Below are 17680 nucleotides of genomic sequence, written 5' to 3'. Positions count from 1 at the left end.
CTCCACAGTGCAAAGCCAAAATTCAGCCATTCACCCAAAACACCGCAGCAGCAGTGCCAACAACTGAGCAATTACTCAGTGCCACAGTGCTGTAGGCACATCCCACCCCACCAAAAGAAAACCAGATTCAAAACACTGACATTTATTTTGAATCTTTGCTAAAGAAAGATATCAGCGGCACAACTGTACCGTCCAGTTCAAGAGCCTTCATCTTCTGTTTTGCTTTGTGCAACAAATAATCGTCCATCCTGTGCCTGTGGTTTGAAGGACATCTGCACAATCCCCAAGACAGAACAACGATGTAAAAGCTGAATGTAGGGAGGAGAGCAAGGAAATTTTCTTGGCAAGTCAGGACGTTGCACTTGCACTGGTTTTGCTCCTGGGTCCTGTCCACAATAAATGTTAGTGTCAAGTTCTCACAATTTAGCTCCAAGTTGGATAAGCTGATCCCCAGAAGATGATAACTGGGGCTAACAGCATTTGCTACAGCTGGATAAATTCCACAGCATTTAATACCAGGATATTTACCTTTGACATCAGAACCTATGTATACATGAGAGGAACACTTTCTGCTGATGTTTTCCATAGCAATGCTCTTCTACAAATGCATCACCTTCCTCTCCCCATTTTTATGCATAAGAAACAATGACCTTAAAAGTTACCTTTCAATTTTCAGGAAGTTTTAACTAGTAAGACCACTGTATCTAAGGGAATGTGATGTTAAACTATTATTCTTTTGAATTTTGAACATCCCAGTAAGATATCAACATCAGTAACAAGCATTTAGCTGATTTAATACATAAGCACCATTGTGAGGTTTTGCAATTAAAAGTTACTTTGCTTCTCACTGCAGAAATAATATTGATAATTGATAGACAGACAGCATTCACTCACCCAAGTTGTTCAGAAATGAACAGCAATGCACAGAAGCAAAACCACCAAATTTCAACCAGTTTTTTCACCCGTATTTCTTCCTCCTAGGAGAAGCATCCTGTAAAGATAAGCACTCCATATGAAAGGAATTCCAGCCTACCAGTTCCTTTTGCAACTCCCTGCGTTATGACAAACATTTCTAAATACTAGCAGATATTTTCTCATCCCTGACTGCAGACTTGCACATCAGTGCATAGATCAGGACCGGTTTCATTATCAATACACTCTATAATTCACACAGGTAACCTTCAGCTTGTTCTTCAGAAGAAAAATCCATTGGATGGCAATCGGGAGGAGGAAGCAACGACACCGATGAGTCACAAAAGCACTCTCAGCCAAGACCGTGCAAACAATGGATGCCTGCTGCAGAGCAATGGGAATGCTAATCTATTCCACCCCTCAACACACTGTTCCACTTCCATATTTTTATTGCATCTTTAGGGACAAACAAACAAACAAACGAAGTTTGCTTTGTCAAATCTCTTCTCTGGAGAATTTGGAAGAATCTATTTGTACCATTGCAGGATGAAAAAATCTGAATCAATGGTGACTCGCTCTGCGAGCTCCTGACTCAAAGACAACTGGATCAGGAGGGCTCTGCATCTTCTTTCCAACTGTAGCAATTATCCCCAGTGGATTTTACACGTTCAAAAATATATTTGTGATGCCTCATTAGTTTGACATGAGGAATAAATTCCATCTATCAACATTTACTTTGCTAGATTTCACTTCTATTACACTTGACTTGAAAAGAAAATGTAGAAATATCTGAGCTTGTAGGAGCTGTTTGCATGAGGTCTGTGATACAGGTGAAGAAAAAGTCTGTTTGTTGTAGGAAGAGCAGAAGAATTATTTGTTCATCTTAGTGGGCATCTTATGGATAGGTAAGGAATTGAACTACTGTATTCTCTGCAGTAAGAATGGCAAAAGTTAATGGCAGCTGTATCCAGACAGCTGAAAGTGATGACCATCTACCTGCTTATTTGGCAAGGAACGGAGAATGGTTCCAATGAATTGTGGCATTGGTCTGGCTCTTCATATGCAACTGCCACACAACCCACAAGTGCCAGCAGCATGCAATCTTAGCTGAGCACCGATGGGCAACCACCAGGAACCAGGAAAGCAGCTCTGCACTGATCCTTTCCTCAACAAGAATTATTTGTGTTGGAAGACACCGTAAGGAAAATGCATACAGCATTTACAGCTGTGACAGCATTACTGTTAGCATCAATTTTTCTAAGAAATAACAGAGCACATCACCTCCAAGAGAGAAACAACAGTCACTATCAGCCCTAAATTAAAATGTTTTTCTTTACAGAGCATGCGTGCACACCTGCATGTGTGTATGCTCTTAAAAATAGCAAGACACGATGGAGAGCTGGAACTGAGCTGCCTGCAGAACACCAATCAGCACCGGTTGTTTTGTTCTTTTATGTTACTTTTTAATTGATGAATACTGTAACACTGTCTTCAGTCCGGTGTATCTTAATACCACTTTCACAACACCTCCTAGGTACTAACTGGCCATTTCACAAGTCAGTGTATGAAGACTTCCACCACGCAAGAATAACTACAGAATAGCTGGTTTGTGTCTGTGATACTCTGTATCTCCCCATCTTATCTCCAATTCAGAACTGAAATGGCTCGTTACCAAATGGAAAAAAGTCTGAGTTTATGCTTTGCCATACTAAAAGCCCAGTGTTATTTGATTAAATAGCTACATTTGCCTTCTTTGGTTCTACAAACACAGTTCTTACTGTGTCCAACAAAATGTAATCCAGGATAGCTGGGTCTATCAACTATTCCAGACTAGGAAGGATTATAGATGCACTGACAGTTAAATGGAGTTAAGAATCCTCTGCCAAAGATAGATAAGTAGCGAGTGCTCTTTGATAAGTCCTATCACAGCAATGGTCTGACAGGAATTCCTTTCAAATGCTACTAAATCTTAACGCTATGAACCTCATTATGCACCTTGCCATTTGCCCCCAGTAGAGGCCGAACTCCCTTGCCTCCAATAAATGTATTCCTTTCCCCAATTATGCACATGCTACTTTATAGTCAAGATCCAAAAGAAGAGATCAGGCATGATGGGATGGGGAGGGGGAGCAGATGGGATCCTTTGTAAAAGCATACAGAGTTCCAGCCAGCACGCTTCACCTGCTTAGCTGTCTAAGGAAAATCTGTCTGGTGGCTTTGTGACAAAGGCATGGGGCTACAGAATACAGTGGAAACACAGTGTTTACAAGCAAGCAGTAATTCCCATCTTTTGCATAGTGTCACTGCTCTGATAGAACATTTTGAACATTGGAGTTGGGGGGCAGATTAGGTCTTAGCTCTTTAGCTGCAAAGATTCTTCTGCACACCAAATTTTTACAATGTAATCATCCGCAGTGGAACACGAAGGCATGAGGATGGTTGCCAGTACCATTCAGCAAGAGATCAAGTTGGCTGAACCTTCCTCTTTGATAAGAGTATCATAATGCTAGATTTTGTGCAATTTGGTCACACTTTACTCACTTAACTGGATGCTACATCATTACAAAATCCATTCTGAAATCGCTTCTCAGCTTCAATACCATTTGGTAAAATAACAGAGCTCTAGCAGTAAAAGCATTACTGTATGTGTAATGAAGATCTCAGATCAAACACCTCAACAGCTTCATTTAAAATAAATGTGTTATAATTTCCTAGATTATTACCTGCCAAAGCTCAGTGGGCGGTCTCTGAAGGCCTACGCTGTCAGGAATCCCAGGTTCTTAGAATCTTGTCATATCTGTCTGCATCCACCCCCTCAATGTTTCCAGCTTCCCTTCTTCTGCTTCAAAAACTAGTTCCCTTGCTAGCTGTCACATGAAGATACTGGGATACAGTCCTGCTGCTGCACTTTTGCATTCTAACTGAACCCAACTGTCAGGTTGGCTAAGAGAACACGAGTACAACCTACTGCAGTGCCTTGAATTAAGTTGCCCTGAGCTAATGAAAGTGAATTTATAATTTCAACCCTACAGGGCCTGAATGAAACTTGCACAAATAGAAATAACTGATAGGAAGAATTGCAATTCCATGTGGCTACTTAGGATTATACACCACCCAGATTTGTTTCTTCAAGTTTAGATATATTTCAGGAGGAGGAAGGCAGCAGCTCTGCGTCATCAGAGTAGCAAATATGGCCAAGGATAAAAGTCAAACCTGGGGAAAACTGGGATGGGTTTAGTCATCTGTGGCCGTATAGCAGTTTGAGACACCATGCTGTACTCTGCCATGCCACTTACCCTTATACTGACAGCAGTAGCTTGTAACTTCTACTCATATCAGCATCAATACACTGTTGTTATCATGGATAGCACTGTATTTGTTTTTTTTTAACTGTGCACAGTAAGAAATGGGGATTTAAACCATTTATACCATTCAAAATGCACGTTAGTAACACTGCAAGACCTACAAATCAAAAACAAATCCAAAAAATTCCCAAATCCCAAATTCTGAACTGTACAGAACCTCAGCTTATACCATCTTCTTCCATTTCTTCAGTGCTTCTCACATCATCAATACATGGCAGAAAGCAACCTTCATATTTAGCCCACGTACAAACACCAGAACCCCGCACACGAGGCACACAGGCACACATCTTCCCTGCAGGTCCTGTTTGCAGAAAGACACCACATGTTTGCAGGAGGGGCAGAAGGTGGGGAGTGAAGATTCAGAAAGAAAATGATTTTCTTAAGCACAGATGAACTGTTATAAATGTTTACTTTCAAATCGAGACAAACTTGCTTTGTTTTGACTACAAAGTTTCCCAACCTCCTGCCCTGTTTTATGTACTCAGTTTTCCTTATTCAGAGAATGGAAAAGTCTAACAGATCTTTACCTTCACCAGCAGGATTAATATGTGGGCAATTAACCAATGAAGTTCTGAAACCTTTATAGAACTACAGGACATGTTCTTTTATTCTCGGATTCAAAAGTAGCAGTTTTTTGAGGGTCGCATCTTCTTCCTTTTTAATCTACCTCAAACTTCCTCTGACATCACTTGGAAGCTGCTGACACGCAGGAAATGCAAATTAACCTCCAAACACGTTGTCTAACTTGGCATCTTCCTGAAATTTTCCACATTTATTGCTGCCACCGGTGCTCCTACAAGGGTGGCTGTTTTAGACTTCTCACTCTAATGGTTTTATCGTGCCTCTTAACCTTGCTCTAAGTGAGACTAGCAACTGCTCCATGGAGAGCATTGCTTGGTTACCAAAAATGAGCAAGTAAGAAAAGTAAACACCGGTTCCTGCTCAGTGTTTTGAGGAGCTTCCACAGGCTCTCCAGCTAGATACAATTGCGTGGCACTGCTTCTAGCAGAAGATCTGCTTAGCCTGCATTTTCTTGATTATCCTCACAAGATCTATTTTGCAGCAATCTTTCTTCTTTTTTCTAGCAAACACTCTGACTCTTTATTCTACTGAAAGTCTGAACACAACCTTCAGATGCCTATCATCACTACATGCAACAAGATCCCATTATAGAATACACCACAAGGCTAACAGAACAACATGAAGCTACAGCGTTTTTAATTTTTTGCAGTACTGAACATATTGGAAAATGAGGAAAACATGCTGCTGGCATACTGTATTTAAATGCTATATGATCGAATGCTAGTATTTGCTTGTTAATTCCAGCAAATCTAATCTAATTTCATTTTCCAGCCTACAGAAATGCGGGGTTTACTCCCACACAGAAGCAGCCTTTATTTTTTCTCCCCTGATTTAACACCTCATAACATTTTCCTTCTATCTGCTAGATAGCCACAGGCAATGCAGAACGGTGTGGTGCCCCTCTCAGCATTAAAAGGAAGCAGCTGAACGACTTTTCAGTCCTTCCAAAGAAAAGTTTGAGGCCTACAACAGCTCCTTGAAAAGCATCCGTAACTGCTAACGGGGTGTTAAGAGCACAGAGAAGGACATAAGGAAGAACCAGATCTCTGACTTGGAGCACTGGCACAGCCCGAATGCCTCCACACGGCCGAAGCAGACACGAATACAGCAGTGCACCACCAGCCCTCAGAGCCCGGACTCGGTTTAGGAAGACTGCTGTAATAAAACGGGGGTAAAATGGACCTCAGATGAGGTTTGCTATCTTGCAGGTCCATTTCACAGACTGACAACAAGTCTCTAAAAAATGAATGCAAGGCCCATGGGTGAGTCAGATCCTGGTATCAGTTACATCTTTCTTCCTCTTTCTGTTTTATTATTTCATGCTACCCGCAAAGACATGAAAAGCACCTAATCAAATATAAAACAGACTTCCTCAAAGTGCTTTCCTTTTTCTTTCTCTGCTTCTCAACAGATGTTTTTTGTTATCTATTTCAATGTTCTCAGAACTGATAACTGCCAATACCCCCTATACAAGGAGCTGCTTCCAGAATTAACACTTCGTTCTGCTCCATAATAAAGAGGACGAGACTGGAAGACAGCTTCTCACTCCCTTGTTATTCCAAATTTCTGTTTGGTTAAGTCATTTCTGTTCATAAAGGCACTGATCAGTCGCTGAGAGTTCAAAAGATCTGGGGGGAAAATTTGAGGAGGTTTGGTTATTTCATTGGATAAAGTGGATTTTCTCTAATGCCCAGAGTTGGATTTTGACCTTTGAGACCCCAAGTTTTAAAAAAGGACTCACCTGTATGTCACAAACATCAGCAGCACTTATGGAGACAACCTGAATGCAAATGGCACCAACTCCATTTCGTGAGATGCTACACCTAAAGAATCTAATACCCAAAATTATTATCCTAAAATTAGTGTACAGTGTAATTAGCAAGATTTTAAATATTCTATATGATCGTTTGGGTCATTCAGAATCGGCCAAACTAAAAAAAGGTTAACACCAATGAGGAAAATGTAAAGCACTTAACGTTCATTCTCAGCTCTGGGGAGATGATAGATTGCTTACCGTGGGCTCAGCTCTTACCAGCAGCCTTGGCAGAGGGGTTTTCTCCAGATTCTTTTCTCCGCGCTTCAATGGGAACTGCACAAGTGCTGCACAGAGATGAGTCTAACCCTGGTTAGCTGAAGGAAGCCTCTTTCCATGAATTGTACACGGTTGCTAATAATGAGGTAAAAAGTTAAAGGCCAGAGAGAAGAGCTTGCTCTAAAAATATTCATTATTTGATTTATTATTTTAAAGATGTTCAGTGTTTGGTCTGGGGGAGAGAACAAGGCTGCTCTGAGAGAGACATTGTGAACTGACAGTACATCTCACCTTGTCTTCTAAAGAGAAAATGTAACTCAGATTTCACCCTTTTGGGGTACATGAGAACTAGCAGAAGTATGTGGAATCACTCCTGAGTCACATTTTAACATTCAATAAAAATCCAAGATCCATCTCTTTTAGACGTCGTAAGAGATGTCCGGGTTTTTTAGTAAGCATGGACTAACCCTGGTAGTTCAGTGAGGTTTTTATACCAGCACTTGTTTCTGTCAGGACTGATTTTAGTAACAATTCACATCTGAATGTTAACCATTTATTTCCTTGTAAAACCTGGCCCAGCTTTTTCGAAGGGTAAGGAAGTGGTGAGATTAAATTTGTCTGATAAGGGAAACCTCCCTTCTTCCCCATGGAGCACAGTGCAGAGAGAGCAGGAGTCAGAACAGCCCAACCAGGCACGCTGTGTGCGTGAAGCACAGACACACATGGATACGTTCACTGGACAGCAGAGAGCCTCCCCATCTCTAGAAATGTTGAACTTCTGACTTCTTGGGACTCAGCACATATTTTCACGCAGTTTCCGAGAGGAAAACAGCAGTGACACGTGAGAGCATCAGATCTTTGGGAGGGGAATCCCTCCATGTAAATAGCTGTGCTCAGTCAGACTTGCCTCCAGCACAATTAGATGACTTCAGAGTGACACTGCTCACAAGAAAAGCTTTAGTTTAAAACACATATCATGCTTTATGTGTAAATGTGCATGATTCATTTTATGGGAAATACTTCTTTTTATGCAGGTGGGAATTTCAGATACTTTGCTGCTGTTCTGAGAGGGTCTCATAGGTTTCAGAAAAGAACTGAATGCATCACCTGATCTTCATGATCTATTATCAACTAATAAACCCAATACTTATTTAAAAATATAATTCCTACTGTGGGATTTAGCAGAGCTATCACATAATTAAAAAAAAAAAAGAAATCAAGCAATGGCTGAGGGAGCAAAAGTTTGTTATGTGTAATGTTGGTACACATGGAAAAAAATGTAGTTGCCTCATCTGTTATCTCCTGAGAAACAGAAAAAGCAAAGCATGACTGCTTGCTGGATTCTTGGCTGCAGTGGGGGGGTTGGGCCCTGTACAGTTTCAAGGTGAAAATAAAAGAATCACACTGGAAACTAATTAATACAATGCACTGAATGCATCGTTATGGTAACACTGATGAGAAATAACTCGTCACGTTCATCTCAGATCCCTGAACCTCAGTAAGAAGGTCACAGCCCGAGGTTAAAGGAACAGCCCCAGAAACAGCGCCAAGAATCCCAAATGCCAAGTCCTATTTTTATACACTGCTCCTATTTTTAGTCACACCGTGATGGAAGAGCACAGCCCATACAAAACCATGCTCTCAAACGAGGGAAAGGTCTCAAATTCTTTGTGTAGAATAAGTGCAAAAGAAACTAAATGAAAAAAAAAAAAAAAAAAAGGAACAATTTAACAGAACTTACAGGATCACAAAAGATAATATTAAAAAAGTGAAAATAGCTTCAAAATCACAGCCCCTGGGAAAATGAACTTCAAGAAGCTACCCACCATTTCACTCAATTAATCTGATATTCCTTTTATTACAACTACTGCTGTAACAAAGTACAAATGTTTCCCAACCCAAACTCTCCTGCATCCAAGCACAGCTTTCCCATGCCCAGAGTTTGGCAGCTCGCTTTGAATCGTGCTCCACCGCAAAGCATCTCAGACTTCGCCAGCAGAACTCAGAACTGCTGAGTAGTGCTGCGCCTTGAAACGTTGGTTCAGTTACTCAATCCTTAGTTGCCCTGAGCTGTTCTGCATCCAATACAAACATAAACTGAGGTAATCCTGCAATCTAGCGAGCTCGTTTAACTTCTGTATTAATTATTGAAGTACCCAGGGGCATCTATTTCCCTTGCAGTTCTAATTTATGAGACTGATGATTGCTTCTTTATAAAATGCCTTATTAGTTGTGGGTGATGTTGTTTCTTCCTAATGAAGTACAAAGACACAGCAGAAATGTTGCTGTAAAACAAGCCCACAATCTGCATTCATTTCATCTCATCGCTAAATGTGCTGTAACAACCAAAATCCAAAACATTCCTTTAGCAGCTGGTTTCAGCTCAGCAGAGGATGAGGAGTCACGTGCTGCTGGGTAGGAATTGCCCAGATGGAGTTTGGTAGTGTGTCAGAGGTTCCCAACGTGGCATGGACACTGCCTGTCCAGGGCACTTTAATTGTGGAACCATTGGCATTACATAATTATGGCCGCGTTGCATAAGGCAGCCGTGCAGCATGGTGCAAAGAACAGCTGATGTTTTCAAGCATTAATTCCATCTCATCTCATTTTTCACCTATCTTTGCTAATCAGTGAGAATATTACGAGGAGAAAACCATTAAAAAAAAAAAAAAAAAAACATGAAGAAAGAATGATGCAGAACAGGCAGAGATTAGTTCAGAATGACATCAAATAGAGGAATAAATGCAATTCTCATTATGTGTACTATATGCCCTGTTGCTTTTGCTTTTAATGCGATCATGTAGGCAATTTAGCAAGACAACAAAAAATGAATGAAAACACATTGCAGTGACAGAGCTGTCAAGACACTGAAAGTTCTATTAATGCAACAAAAAGCAAACTAAAATTTAATTTCAGCATCAAGAAACATAATTTTAAAAGGTCTTGTGTGGAAGAACCACGACAGAAAAGGCAATGGGTTCTTTGGGTTCTTTGAGGAGTAGGTGGAGAAATTCTGTGCCATTGGTGAAGGTAATTACAGGGAGGAATTCTAAGGATGAAAACATTCTACAGCTTTGTGCTGTACAGCAGAATCACCCAACAAACTCCAAAGGAATGAAGCCTAACTCGCTCACCACATCCCAAATGCCAGTTAGAAGCAATTTCATGAGACAGACAAAAGATTTTAGTTAAAGGCTTTCAAACATCTTACCAATGAGAAGTATCATATCACAAATAAATGTTACTACACACATTTGAAAATGTGTTTTTTCTTGATAAGCCAAACTAGTTTTGACAGTGGTTATACAAGATTGAATAAAAGAACGTGTAAACATGAGACTAATTGCTTAATTAACGTGTGAGCAAAAGTGAACAGCATGACTGGGATCAGTAGGATCTACGTGCATTTCATGTGGGTCACAAAACCTTGGTGTGCATTGGTTCTTCATCAAATCAATTTCCTTTGGTTTGTTGTACTAGAAGCATTCAGAGAAGCAAAAGCACTGGTATGAATGCAGTCCCATAACCTGTTTGCTGAGAGCGAGCTTTTTGAGTGCTACATAAAGCAGCTTCCAAGCAGTCACCACCGCACTTGAAAAACTCCACATCCTTTTACTCATAAATTAGTAAGAAGTTTGGAAATGTCACCATATATGTTAACCATTACTCAGTGTAAATCTGCAATTTAAATAGCTCATTTCAGCGGATGCACTTTTTTTAGCAGGCAGATCAAAATATCTGATTCGATTCAGTAATTCTAAACGCGTGGGAGCGTGAACTGAAGATGCCTTGAAAGCGACTCCAGGAATCTCTCGCTGTGGGACCATCATTGGGTTCTGAATGCAATCATCCCCAAATAGCAATTTGCAGAGTGCAACCGCTTCCAGTTTCAGGTGCATGAAATGTGCCATCACTGAACTCTAACACAGCACCGTCATTTGGAACATGGGCAGAATTCAGTAGCAGCACAGGGAATTCTAGGACCGAGAGCTCGGGTGTGAGGATGAGCACGCAGCCCAGCCCCACCTCAATGGCAGAGCTGCATGCTCGCTGCTGCTCCCCAGCACTGCTTGCTAATGGTGGCAGGGCAGCAGCCTGCCTCAGAGCAGCATGGCCCTGCTGCCATGCAGGAGCAGGCTGAGGTGCAGACGGGACTGCAGCAGAGCTGTGGGTGAAGCCCAGTGGCCCTGGTTTGTTAAACCTCCACACAAACCAGCATGGAAATCCCCAACAGAGGTACAACCAATAGCTACTTCAGTTGTTCGTTGTGAACGTGGACCAACATCACTATCAGGTTTCCATTGTAAATCCACACAAAGGAAGATTAAACAAGTACCATCCTAAAAGGGGGAAAACTACTTTGTGTGTGTGCGTGACAAATATTAGACAGAAAGTAGCATAATTATATTTCCTATAAGGGCTTTTAGATTGCAATCAATAGAAGAAGTGATGAAAGACAAGTAGAAGAGTAAAACATCACGGCCCATTTAGTGTGAAGTTCAAAAAAACCTAGCACAATTCACGAATTTCAGTTCACAGATATTGACAGCAGTGCCAGATTTCATACAGCAGCAGTTAGAAACTAAATTAAAAACATGCAGTCTGCTTTGTTCTGAGGAAAGATGCGGCCCCTTTGCTCCACAGTGATGGAGGCAGCAGGCAGAACTTCTGTTTTCTGCTAGAGAGTGTACTTTACAGAAAGATTTCTGCTCACACACCATGAAATGTTCTTCCTTGTTAACACTGCAAGTTTAGGGGAAAAAAAAAAGACTGATTTAGTGTCTATATTTTACATAATTCCAAGCCTACATTGCTTTGTTTGATCTTTCATGGTAAGAATATATGGATTACTCAAACCTAAGTCAAAATATACCCTCTCAGAAATAAAGAGATTAAAGTTAAAAATCTCACCAACTCTTGCATTATTTTAATCCTAATCCTGGGATCTATGATACCCTGGAAATGTTGCACAGCACTCTGCCAAGAGCTCTAGGAGAGCAATGCTCACATGTCTCTTCATTTTCCGAGTGTAAGATTACCATTTGGCCATCAGCTCTTCAGTTAAGCAATGAAGATGACTTTTAAGCTTTTGTTGAATAGGATCTTTTTCAGATCTGAACGCTGCAGAAATAGGTCTGCTTCCACAGTTTGAGAAAGATGGTTCTGAACGAAACTACCACCAAAGTCCCTGGAAGCAAACCTGAACCAGCAAATGGCACAGACTATTCCCAGCAAAGCTCAGGGAAAAAAAAAGAAAAAAAAAGAAAAAAAAAGAAAAAAGTGAGGGACAGTCTGGAAAATATAGCACTGGATTTTTTTTTTTTTTAATGTCATTTGTACAGGAAAAAATGTAGCAGCAAGATAAATTTGTTCCTCCCAGTGACACAGCTTGTACGGGTGTGTGACTCCACGCAGCCTGGCCCTGTCCTGCCTCAGCAACCACAGCTTTGTTGATCAGCTCCTCAGATGACCTGTGAAGAACCTGCTTCTTAAACACATGGCTTTTAATACAGCATCAGTAGGAAGAGGAATATAAAAGATCAGGACAAGCAACTTCAAGTTAGTAACTTCTTCCTTTAAAAGAAGCCAGTAATGGCATTGCAAGCCATGGGGGCTCATTGAACAGATGTGGGACTAAGTCCTTAATATATGGGCTGCTACACTGAAATGGTTTAAAATACACAGCTTTCTCTGGAGTAAGACTCTACACGAGACAATCACACACACACTAACAAACCAACCCCACTTTCAAGTCGCCATCCAATGTTCCAACGCGACTCCTCAAACTTATTCCCTTTTTGCTCATTTTCTCCATCTAACATACTCCCTATTAATCACCTCCATGCTGCTAAGGATCACTGAGAAAGCTCACATGCTTGTACACATTTTGTGGCATTTAGATAGCACAAAGATTACATTAATCTAATTTTCCAAACATATGCTGTCTTTAGAAGGAAATCAGGAACTGGAAATCTCAACGGGGGCTGCGAGTCCTTTGGAAAACAGCAGGACAGTCTCACAAATAGGAACTCTTCTCATACTGATCTGTACAATAGCACTCGACGATTACATGTTTTCATGACTGGCGATGTGCTTTCAATTCTGAAACGGTCTCACTTGCCTTAAAAAAAGAACCAAAGTAGTGCCCTTAAAATAGCTGAAAAACAGCTGTTGGATTTCTCACAGGATGAGGATTTATGCTCATTCTACACACGATGCGCACCAACCATTAGACTAATACACAGTTACAGCTACAGAAAGCGTGCCTTCCCAGTACAGCCTGTCTTGCTAATAACACACCAATAAAATATTCCCTCTGCATGAATTCCACGAGCACTGTTTGTGGTTTGCTTGGGTTCTGTTCTGTTGTTTACTTCAACAAAACCACAACCATTTGGACAGAAGAGGCTTTGCTCACATGCACGAAGTTTCTCATCTCTGTGACCGCCCAACCGTTGGAACCCTTTGCTGCAAATGTGGAAATCATTCTCCTTCTGTCAGCGTTGTGGCCTTCTGACAGCATTAGGTTTCTGACAGCAGAGTCAATGCTTCACAGGGAGAACACTTTTTCAGACTTGTACTTACCTCAGTTCAGCCCTCCGTATTAAATTCGGTTTATAATACTTAAAATGTTTCAAAGAAATACGTCTTGCAGTTATCTCAGACAGCAATATACAAATCAATGTCTACCAATCAGATAAAACACATTGATTTACTCTTTGAAAACACATTTTCCAAACATGAACAAGGCATTCAAGCCTCTGGCAAACAACTTTTCCAAAACGATCTTTTGCTCCCTCTATTGTGAGGCAGATAACCGCCTTCTGCTCAATAAGGCAGATGCCTGCAGAAGGCAGCCCGCTTTGGTTTCACCATAAACAAAGCCACAAAGATCAGCCATTCAATAACCAGTAAAAGATTCACGCAAATGCTGGAGGGAAAAAAAAAAAAAATCCAACAAAACAAAAACCCTGGCAAGAGCTGCCCCTACAGAAGGAATCCTCTCAAAAGGTCTTTTGCTCAGTAATTCAGTGCACGAACAGGGAGGGACCCCAGAAACTGGGGCAGAGGAGCCTGCCTGTCCTGGGTTATATGGCCACGCAGAGAGAAACACACGGAGCCACGATCAAAATTACCAAACAGACGCACCTTAAATAACATTGTAAAACAATCCGTTCTCTACCTAAAACTTTATTGGGACTGATCCGGTATCACAGGTGCGTTTAAAAGCAAGCGAGCGCTGCGGACGGGCGGTGGGATGGGATGTGCCGTCCTTCCCGCGGCTCCCCGCACCATTTCCCCGCTGCCGGCCGGGACGGTGCGAGCGGAGCGCTTTGTGCTCGGCTCCCATTGTGCGATGCCCGGGCAGGGCAGGACCGAGCAGAACCGTTATCCAGCAGCTGTAAAACCCCGTTCTTTCCCCATTTGTTCGGTTTTTGCGCACCTTCCGTTACAATTACCGGCTCACGTGCGGATTTATCACGGCTTCATTCGCCTCCTCTGTGCCTCCAGCCCAACGGGGCTCGCAAAGAAACGCCTCCCGCTGCCCGGCGCAGCACAAAGCGCCGCAACTCACCCTCAGCTCTCCGCCCGCAGACTTTTCGCTCTCGGAACGGATCCCCTCCGCTCCCTCGTTGCGCTGCAGCCTTCGGGACGGGCGCAGATGGGAGCAGAGCAGCGCGGCTGGGGTCAGGGGGCGGCGGGGAAGCGCTCGGCTCGGCTCGCGGCCACTGCAGCCCCGCTGCCCCTCACGACGCCTCGCGCCCTTCCCGCTCGCGGCTGGGATTATTCTGCCCCCCCCCCCCAGGTCCCCTCGGCCCCTCACGCTCCGGCCCCGCACTCACTACTTGTAGAGCTGCTGCAGGCAGAGGTCCAGGCACTCGCCCTCCACCTCCTCCTCCGTGATGTACTCCGACAGCGGCCGGGGCAGCGGGGGCAGCGGCGGGGGGGGCGGCGGCGGGGTGGGCGGCCGAGGGTCCGCGGCGTCTCCTTCCTCCGCCTCGGCGGCCGCCGCCTCTCCCTCAGCCCCGGGGTCCTCCTCGGAGGCGGCGGTGTCGGCGGCGTCGGCGGCCGGAGGGGGGGGAGCCGGCGCCGGCTCTGCCCCGAAGGGCCCGCGGAACTCTCCCAAGAACAGCTCGAGGAAGCGGCGGTAGCTCTTCTCCTCCGCGCCGCTTCCTCCGCCGCTACTGCCCGAGCCGCCCGCGGCCATCGCTTCGCATTCCCGAGCCGCCCGCCGGTGGATCAGCACTGCGCCCGCAGAGAGCTCCCTGCCCGCCGCCGCCGGCTGCCGCCTCCCGCCCGCCCGCCTGCGCGCGCGCTCCCGAGCAGGACATGCGGGGGCGCGCACGCCGCGGGGGGGGGAAGGGGGCGCTCGCGCGTCTCAGAGGCGGGAACGCGGCCGAGCGCTGAGGGGGCCGAGGTGGAGGCGAGAAGGGAGGGGAGGGCCGGGGGCGAGCAGACGGAGTGCGGCCGCGCCGATGTGATGAGTCACGCGAAGACAGCCAGACGCGTAGGTTCCTCACAGGAACCCGGAGGAAACATGAGAGTGCGTTCCTTATTACCTAATCCCCGCCTCAGGATTTCCCTACGCTCATCGTTTCCGCAGCCGCTGTCGCCTACCGCGGGCTCTGATGGGACGGGGCGGGGGAAGGGAGCGGAGCGGAGCCCCACAGGGCCGCTTTCCAGAAAAGGAGCAGAGCAGAGCCGATTTCCGTGTGGAAAACGAGCGGTCTGGAGCCCCCGAGGGGCTGAGGGGCATCCCCGGGCCGGAGAGCGGCCGCTCTGCTGAGCTCCGCCTGTCGGGCCGGCTGTGACGCAGCGCGGTCGGCGTATGGTGGCGGGCCGATCGCAGCGCCCACAGCGCTCATAGTGCCCACAGTGCCCACAGCGCTCATAGTGCCCACAGTGCCACAGTGCCCACAGCGCTCATAGTGCCCACAGCGCCCACAGCGCTCATAGTGCCCACAGTGCCACAGTGCCCACAGCGCTCATAGTGCCCACAGTGCCACAGTGCCCACAGCGCCCGCCCGATGAGCGCCGGCCGTTCGCGGAAGAGGTTTCTCGGCTTGTTTTATTCGCTGCTGGCAGAAAGCTGTTCTCAGAGCTGTGGGGTCGGTAAATATCAGCGTTGAGCAGCTGTGACTGTCGTAGGGTTGAAACAGCTTGAGCACGGGGGAAGGAATGACACCCCGAAAGTCTGCTGCGCCCTGAAAAAATGGCCACGTGCAAAACCGTTCCCAAACGGGAACGGATTGGGGCGAGAAACGGATTGGGGAGAGGAAGCTGCTGTTCTCCGCCTGGCAGGCATTGCTGCGGTGCCCCTGCTCTGTGCTGGGCACGGTTACTTCGGAGCCAAACTGATGGCAGTGTTTGCAGCGTTTCCATCGGCTGATCGCACTGCAATCTTGTGAATACGTAAAAGCCCCGAGAGTTAAAACTGCCATTTGTCACAGTTGGTCTGCCGCTGCCAAAAGCTCTTAACGCGGCAGCAAACGGCACGGCTTCTCCCCGGAGCATCCCTCAAAGTACGTCCGTCACTCTGCCGGTTACGTATTTTCAGTGTAACGTTATTTAAGGATGCCAGGTCGAGCTGAGGGGTACAAATGATTGCAGCTCTTTCTGAAGAGGCAGCCCGTGGCTGCAGCTGATGACATCATTGCTTTTTTCTTTCTTTCTTTCTTTTTTTTTTTCTTTAGGTTTGTACTGCATCATCCATGAGTCACAGCCCTCGGGAGAATGCATTTCAGTGCAAGCATCCGAAATAACAGTTCTGAGTTCATTATTAGGTGTTATTCAGTAGTAATTCAGAGACAGTCGGAGTTCCCAAGTAGCTGTGATCTAAATAAGCTTCAAGGAAAAAGCAGCATCAACAAGACGTGTGATAAGCTTCATGTTGTGTGACAAAAAGCAATTAAGCTATCCAAGAAAAGATTTTAAAAGCATCTAAGGTAGTCGTTGTTTTTTTTTTTGTTGTTGTTAATTGCGTATTTCTGAATTGTTTAAAATCAAGAGTATCTGAGAGTAATAACCTCCTCTGTTTCACGTTGAAGTGTTAGTTACCAGATGTCCTCGATTCATCTTGGCAGTCCCATGTGCTTTTCATCATTTGTCCAATTGCAAAGGATGCTGCTTAAAATGAAATGGAGTAGAACTTTGTACTCGGGATACTCTGTCAAGTTTTGGCACCGTGGTCATGTTAGTATCGTTTGGTTTTGGTATTAAGTCAAGAACTTATGGCCTTAAGCCATGCCAACATTTGTTTCTGGGAGGGAAGGTGAAAACCCATTCTTATTAACCTGCAATGTGGAACATATGGTAACTGTGGGTGGTAGGGCTAAGTTAGGCAGCCAGGAACCTGCTCTCACTTCGCTGTGCAGAGACAGCAGGGAGGGCAATTGCCACAGAAGGTGGCCAGAGTGCTCTGTGCTGCTGTCCAGAAAAGGAAGCTCTACATGCAACGTGTTATCAAGTAACGCTCTAAGCGGTGGGAGGTGTGCTTGGTACTCTTAGAGAATGCTTTTAGTGTTTAGTAACTCTGGAAGCTAAAATTAGAATGCTTGCCTGCACTCTGGGTTGCTGGGGAGCGGCAGCATGAATGGTTCCTATGTGCTGAGGTCAGGTGAATGGAAGAAACTCACAATTCATAAAGTTTTGAGGCTGAAATCATTGGTTTACAACTTACTGTCAAAAGATAAGGCTTGCACCTGACCTGAAAAGGAAACGCATATGTTTGTATTCTGCTTTGCTTCACCGTGTTGTTTTAAGGTTTTACAGTCCCATGTTAGGAAAA

At 44.6% G+C, this 17680-nt stretch overlaps 1 protein-coding gene across 1 annotated transcript in view; it reads right to left on the bottom strand.

The window, feature by feature from the left end:
- The window catches only part of PPM1E (protein phosphatase, Mg2+/Mn2+ dependent 1E), a gene marked incomplete at both ends in the record, with an annotated part of 54168 nt that extends 39068 nt beyond the window's left edge, over nt 1-15100 (bottom strand). The window contains one exon of the mRNA XM_079545042.1: nt 14736-15100. Coding sequence (XP_079401168.1) covers nt 14736-15100 — 365 coding nt within the window. The remainder of the gene's footprint in view (nt 1-14735) is intronic.
- Between the last annotated feature and the right edge of the window lie 2580 nt (nt 15101-17680).

The sequence above is a fragment of the Tetrao urogallus genome (genome assembly GCF_951394365.1).
Source record: "Tetrao urogallus genome assembly, chromosome: 20".
Lineage (NCBI taxonomy): Eukaryota > Metazoa > Chordata > Aves > Galliformes > Phasianidae > Tetrao > Tetrao urogallus.
Note: the sequence above shows the minus strand (reverse complement) of the source record. Positions and strands in the feature narration are given on the sequence as shown.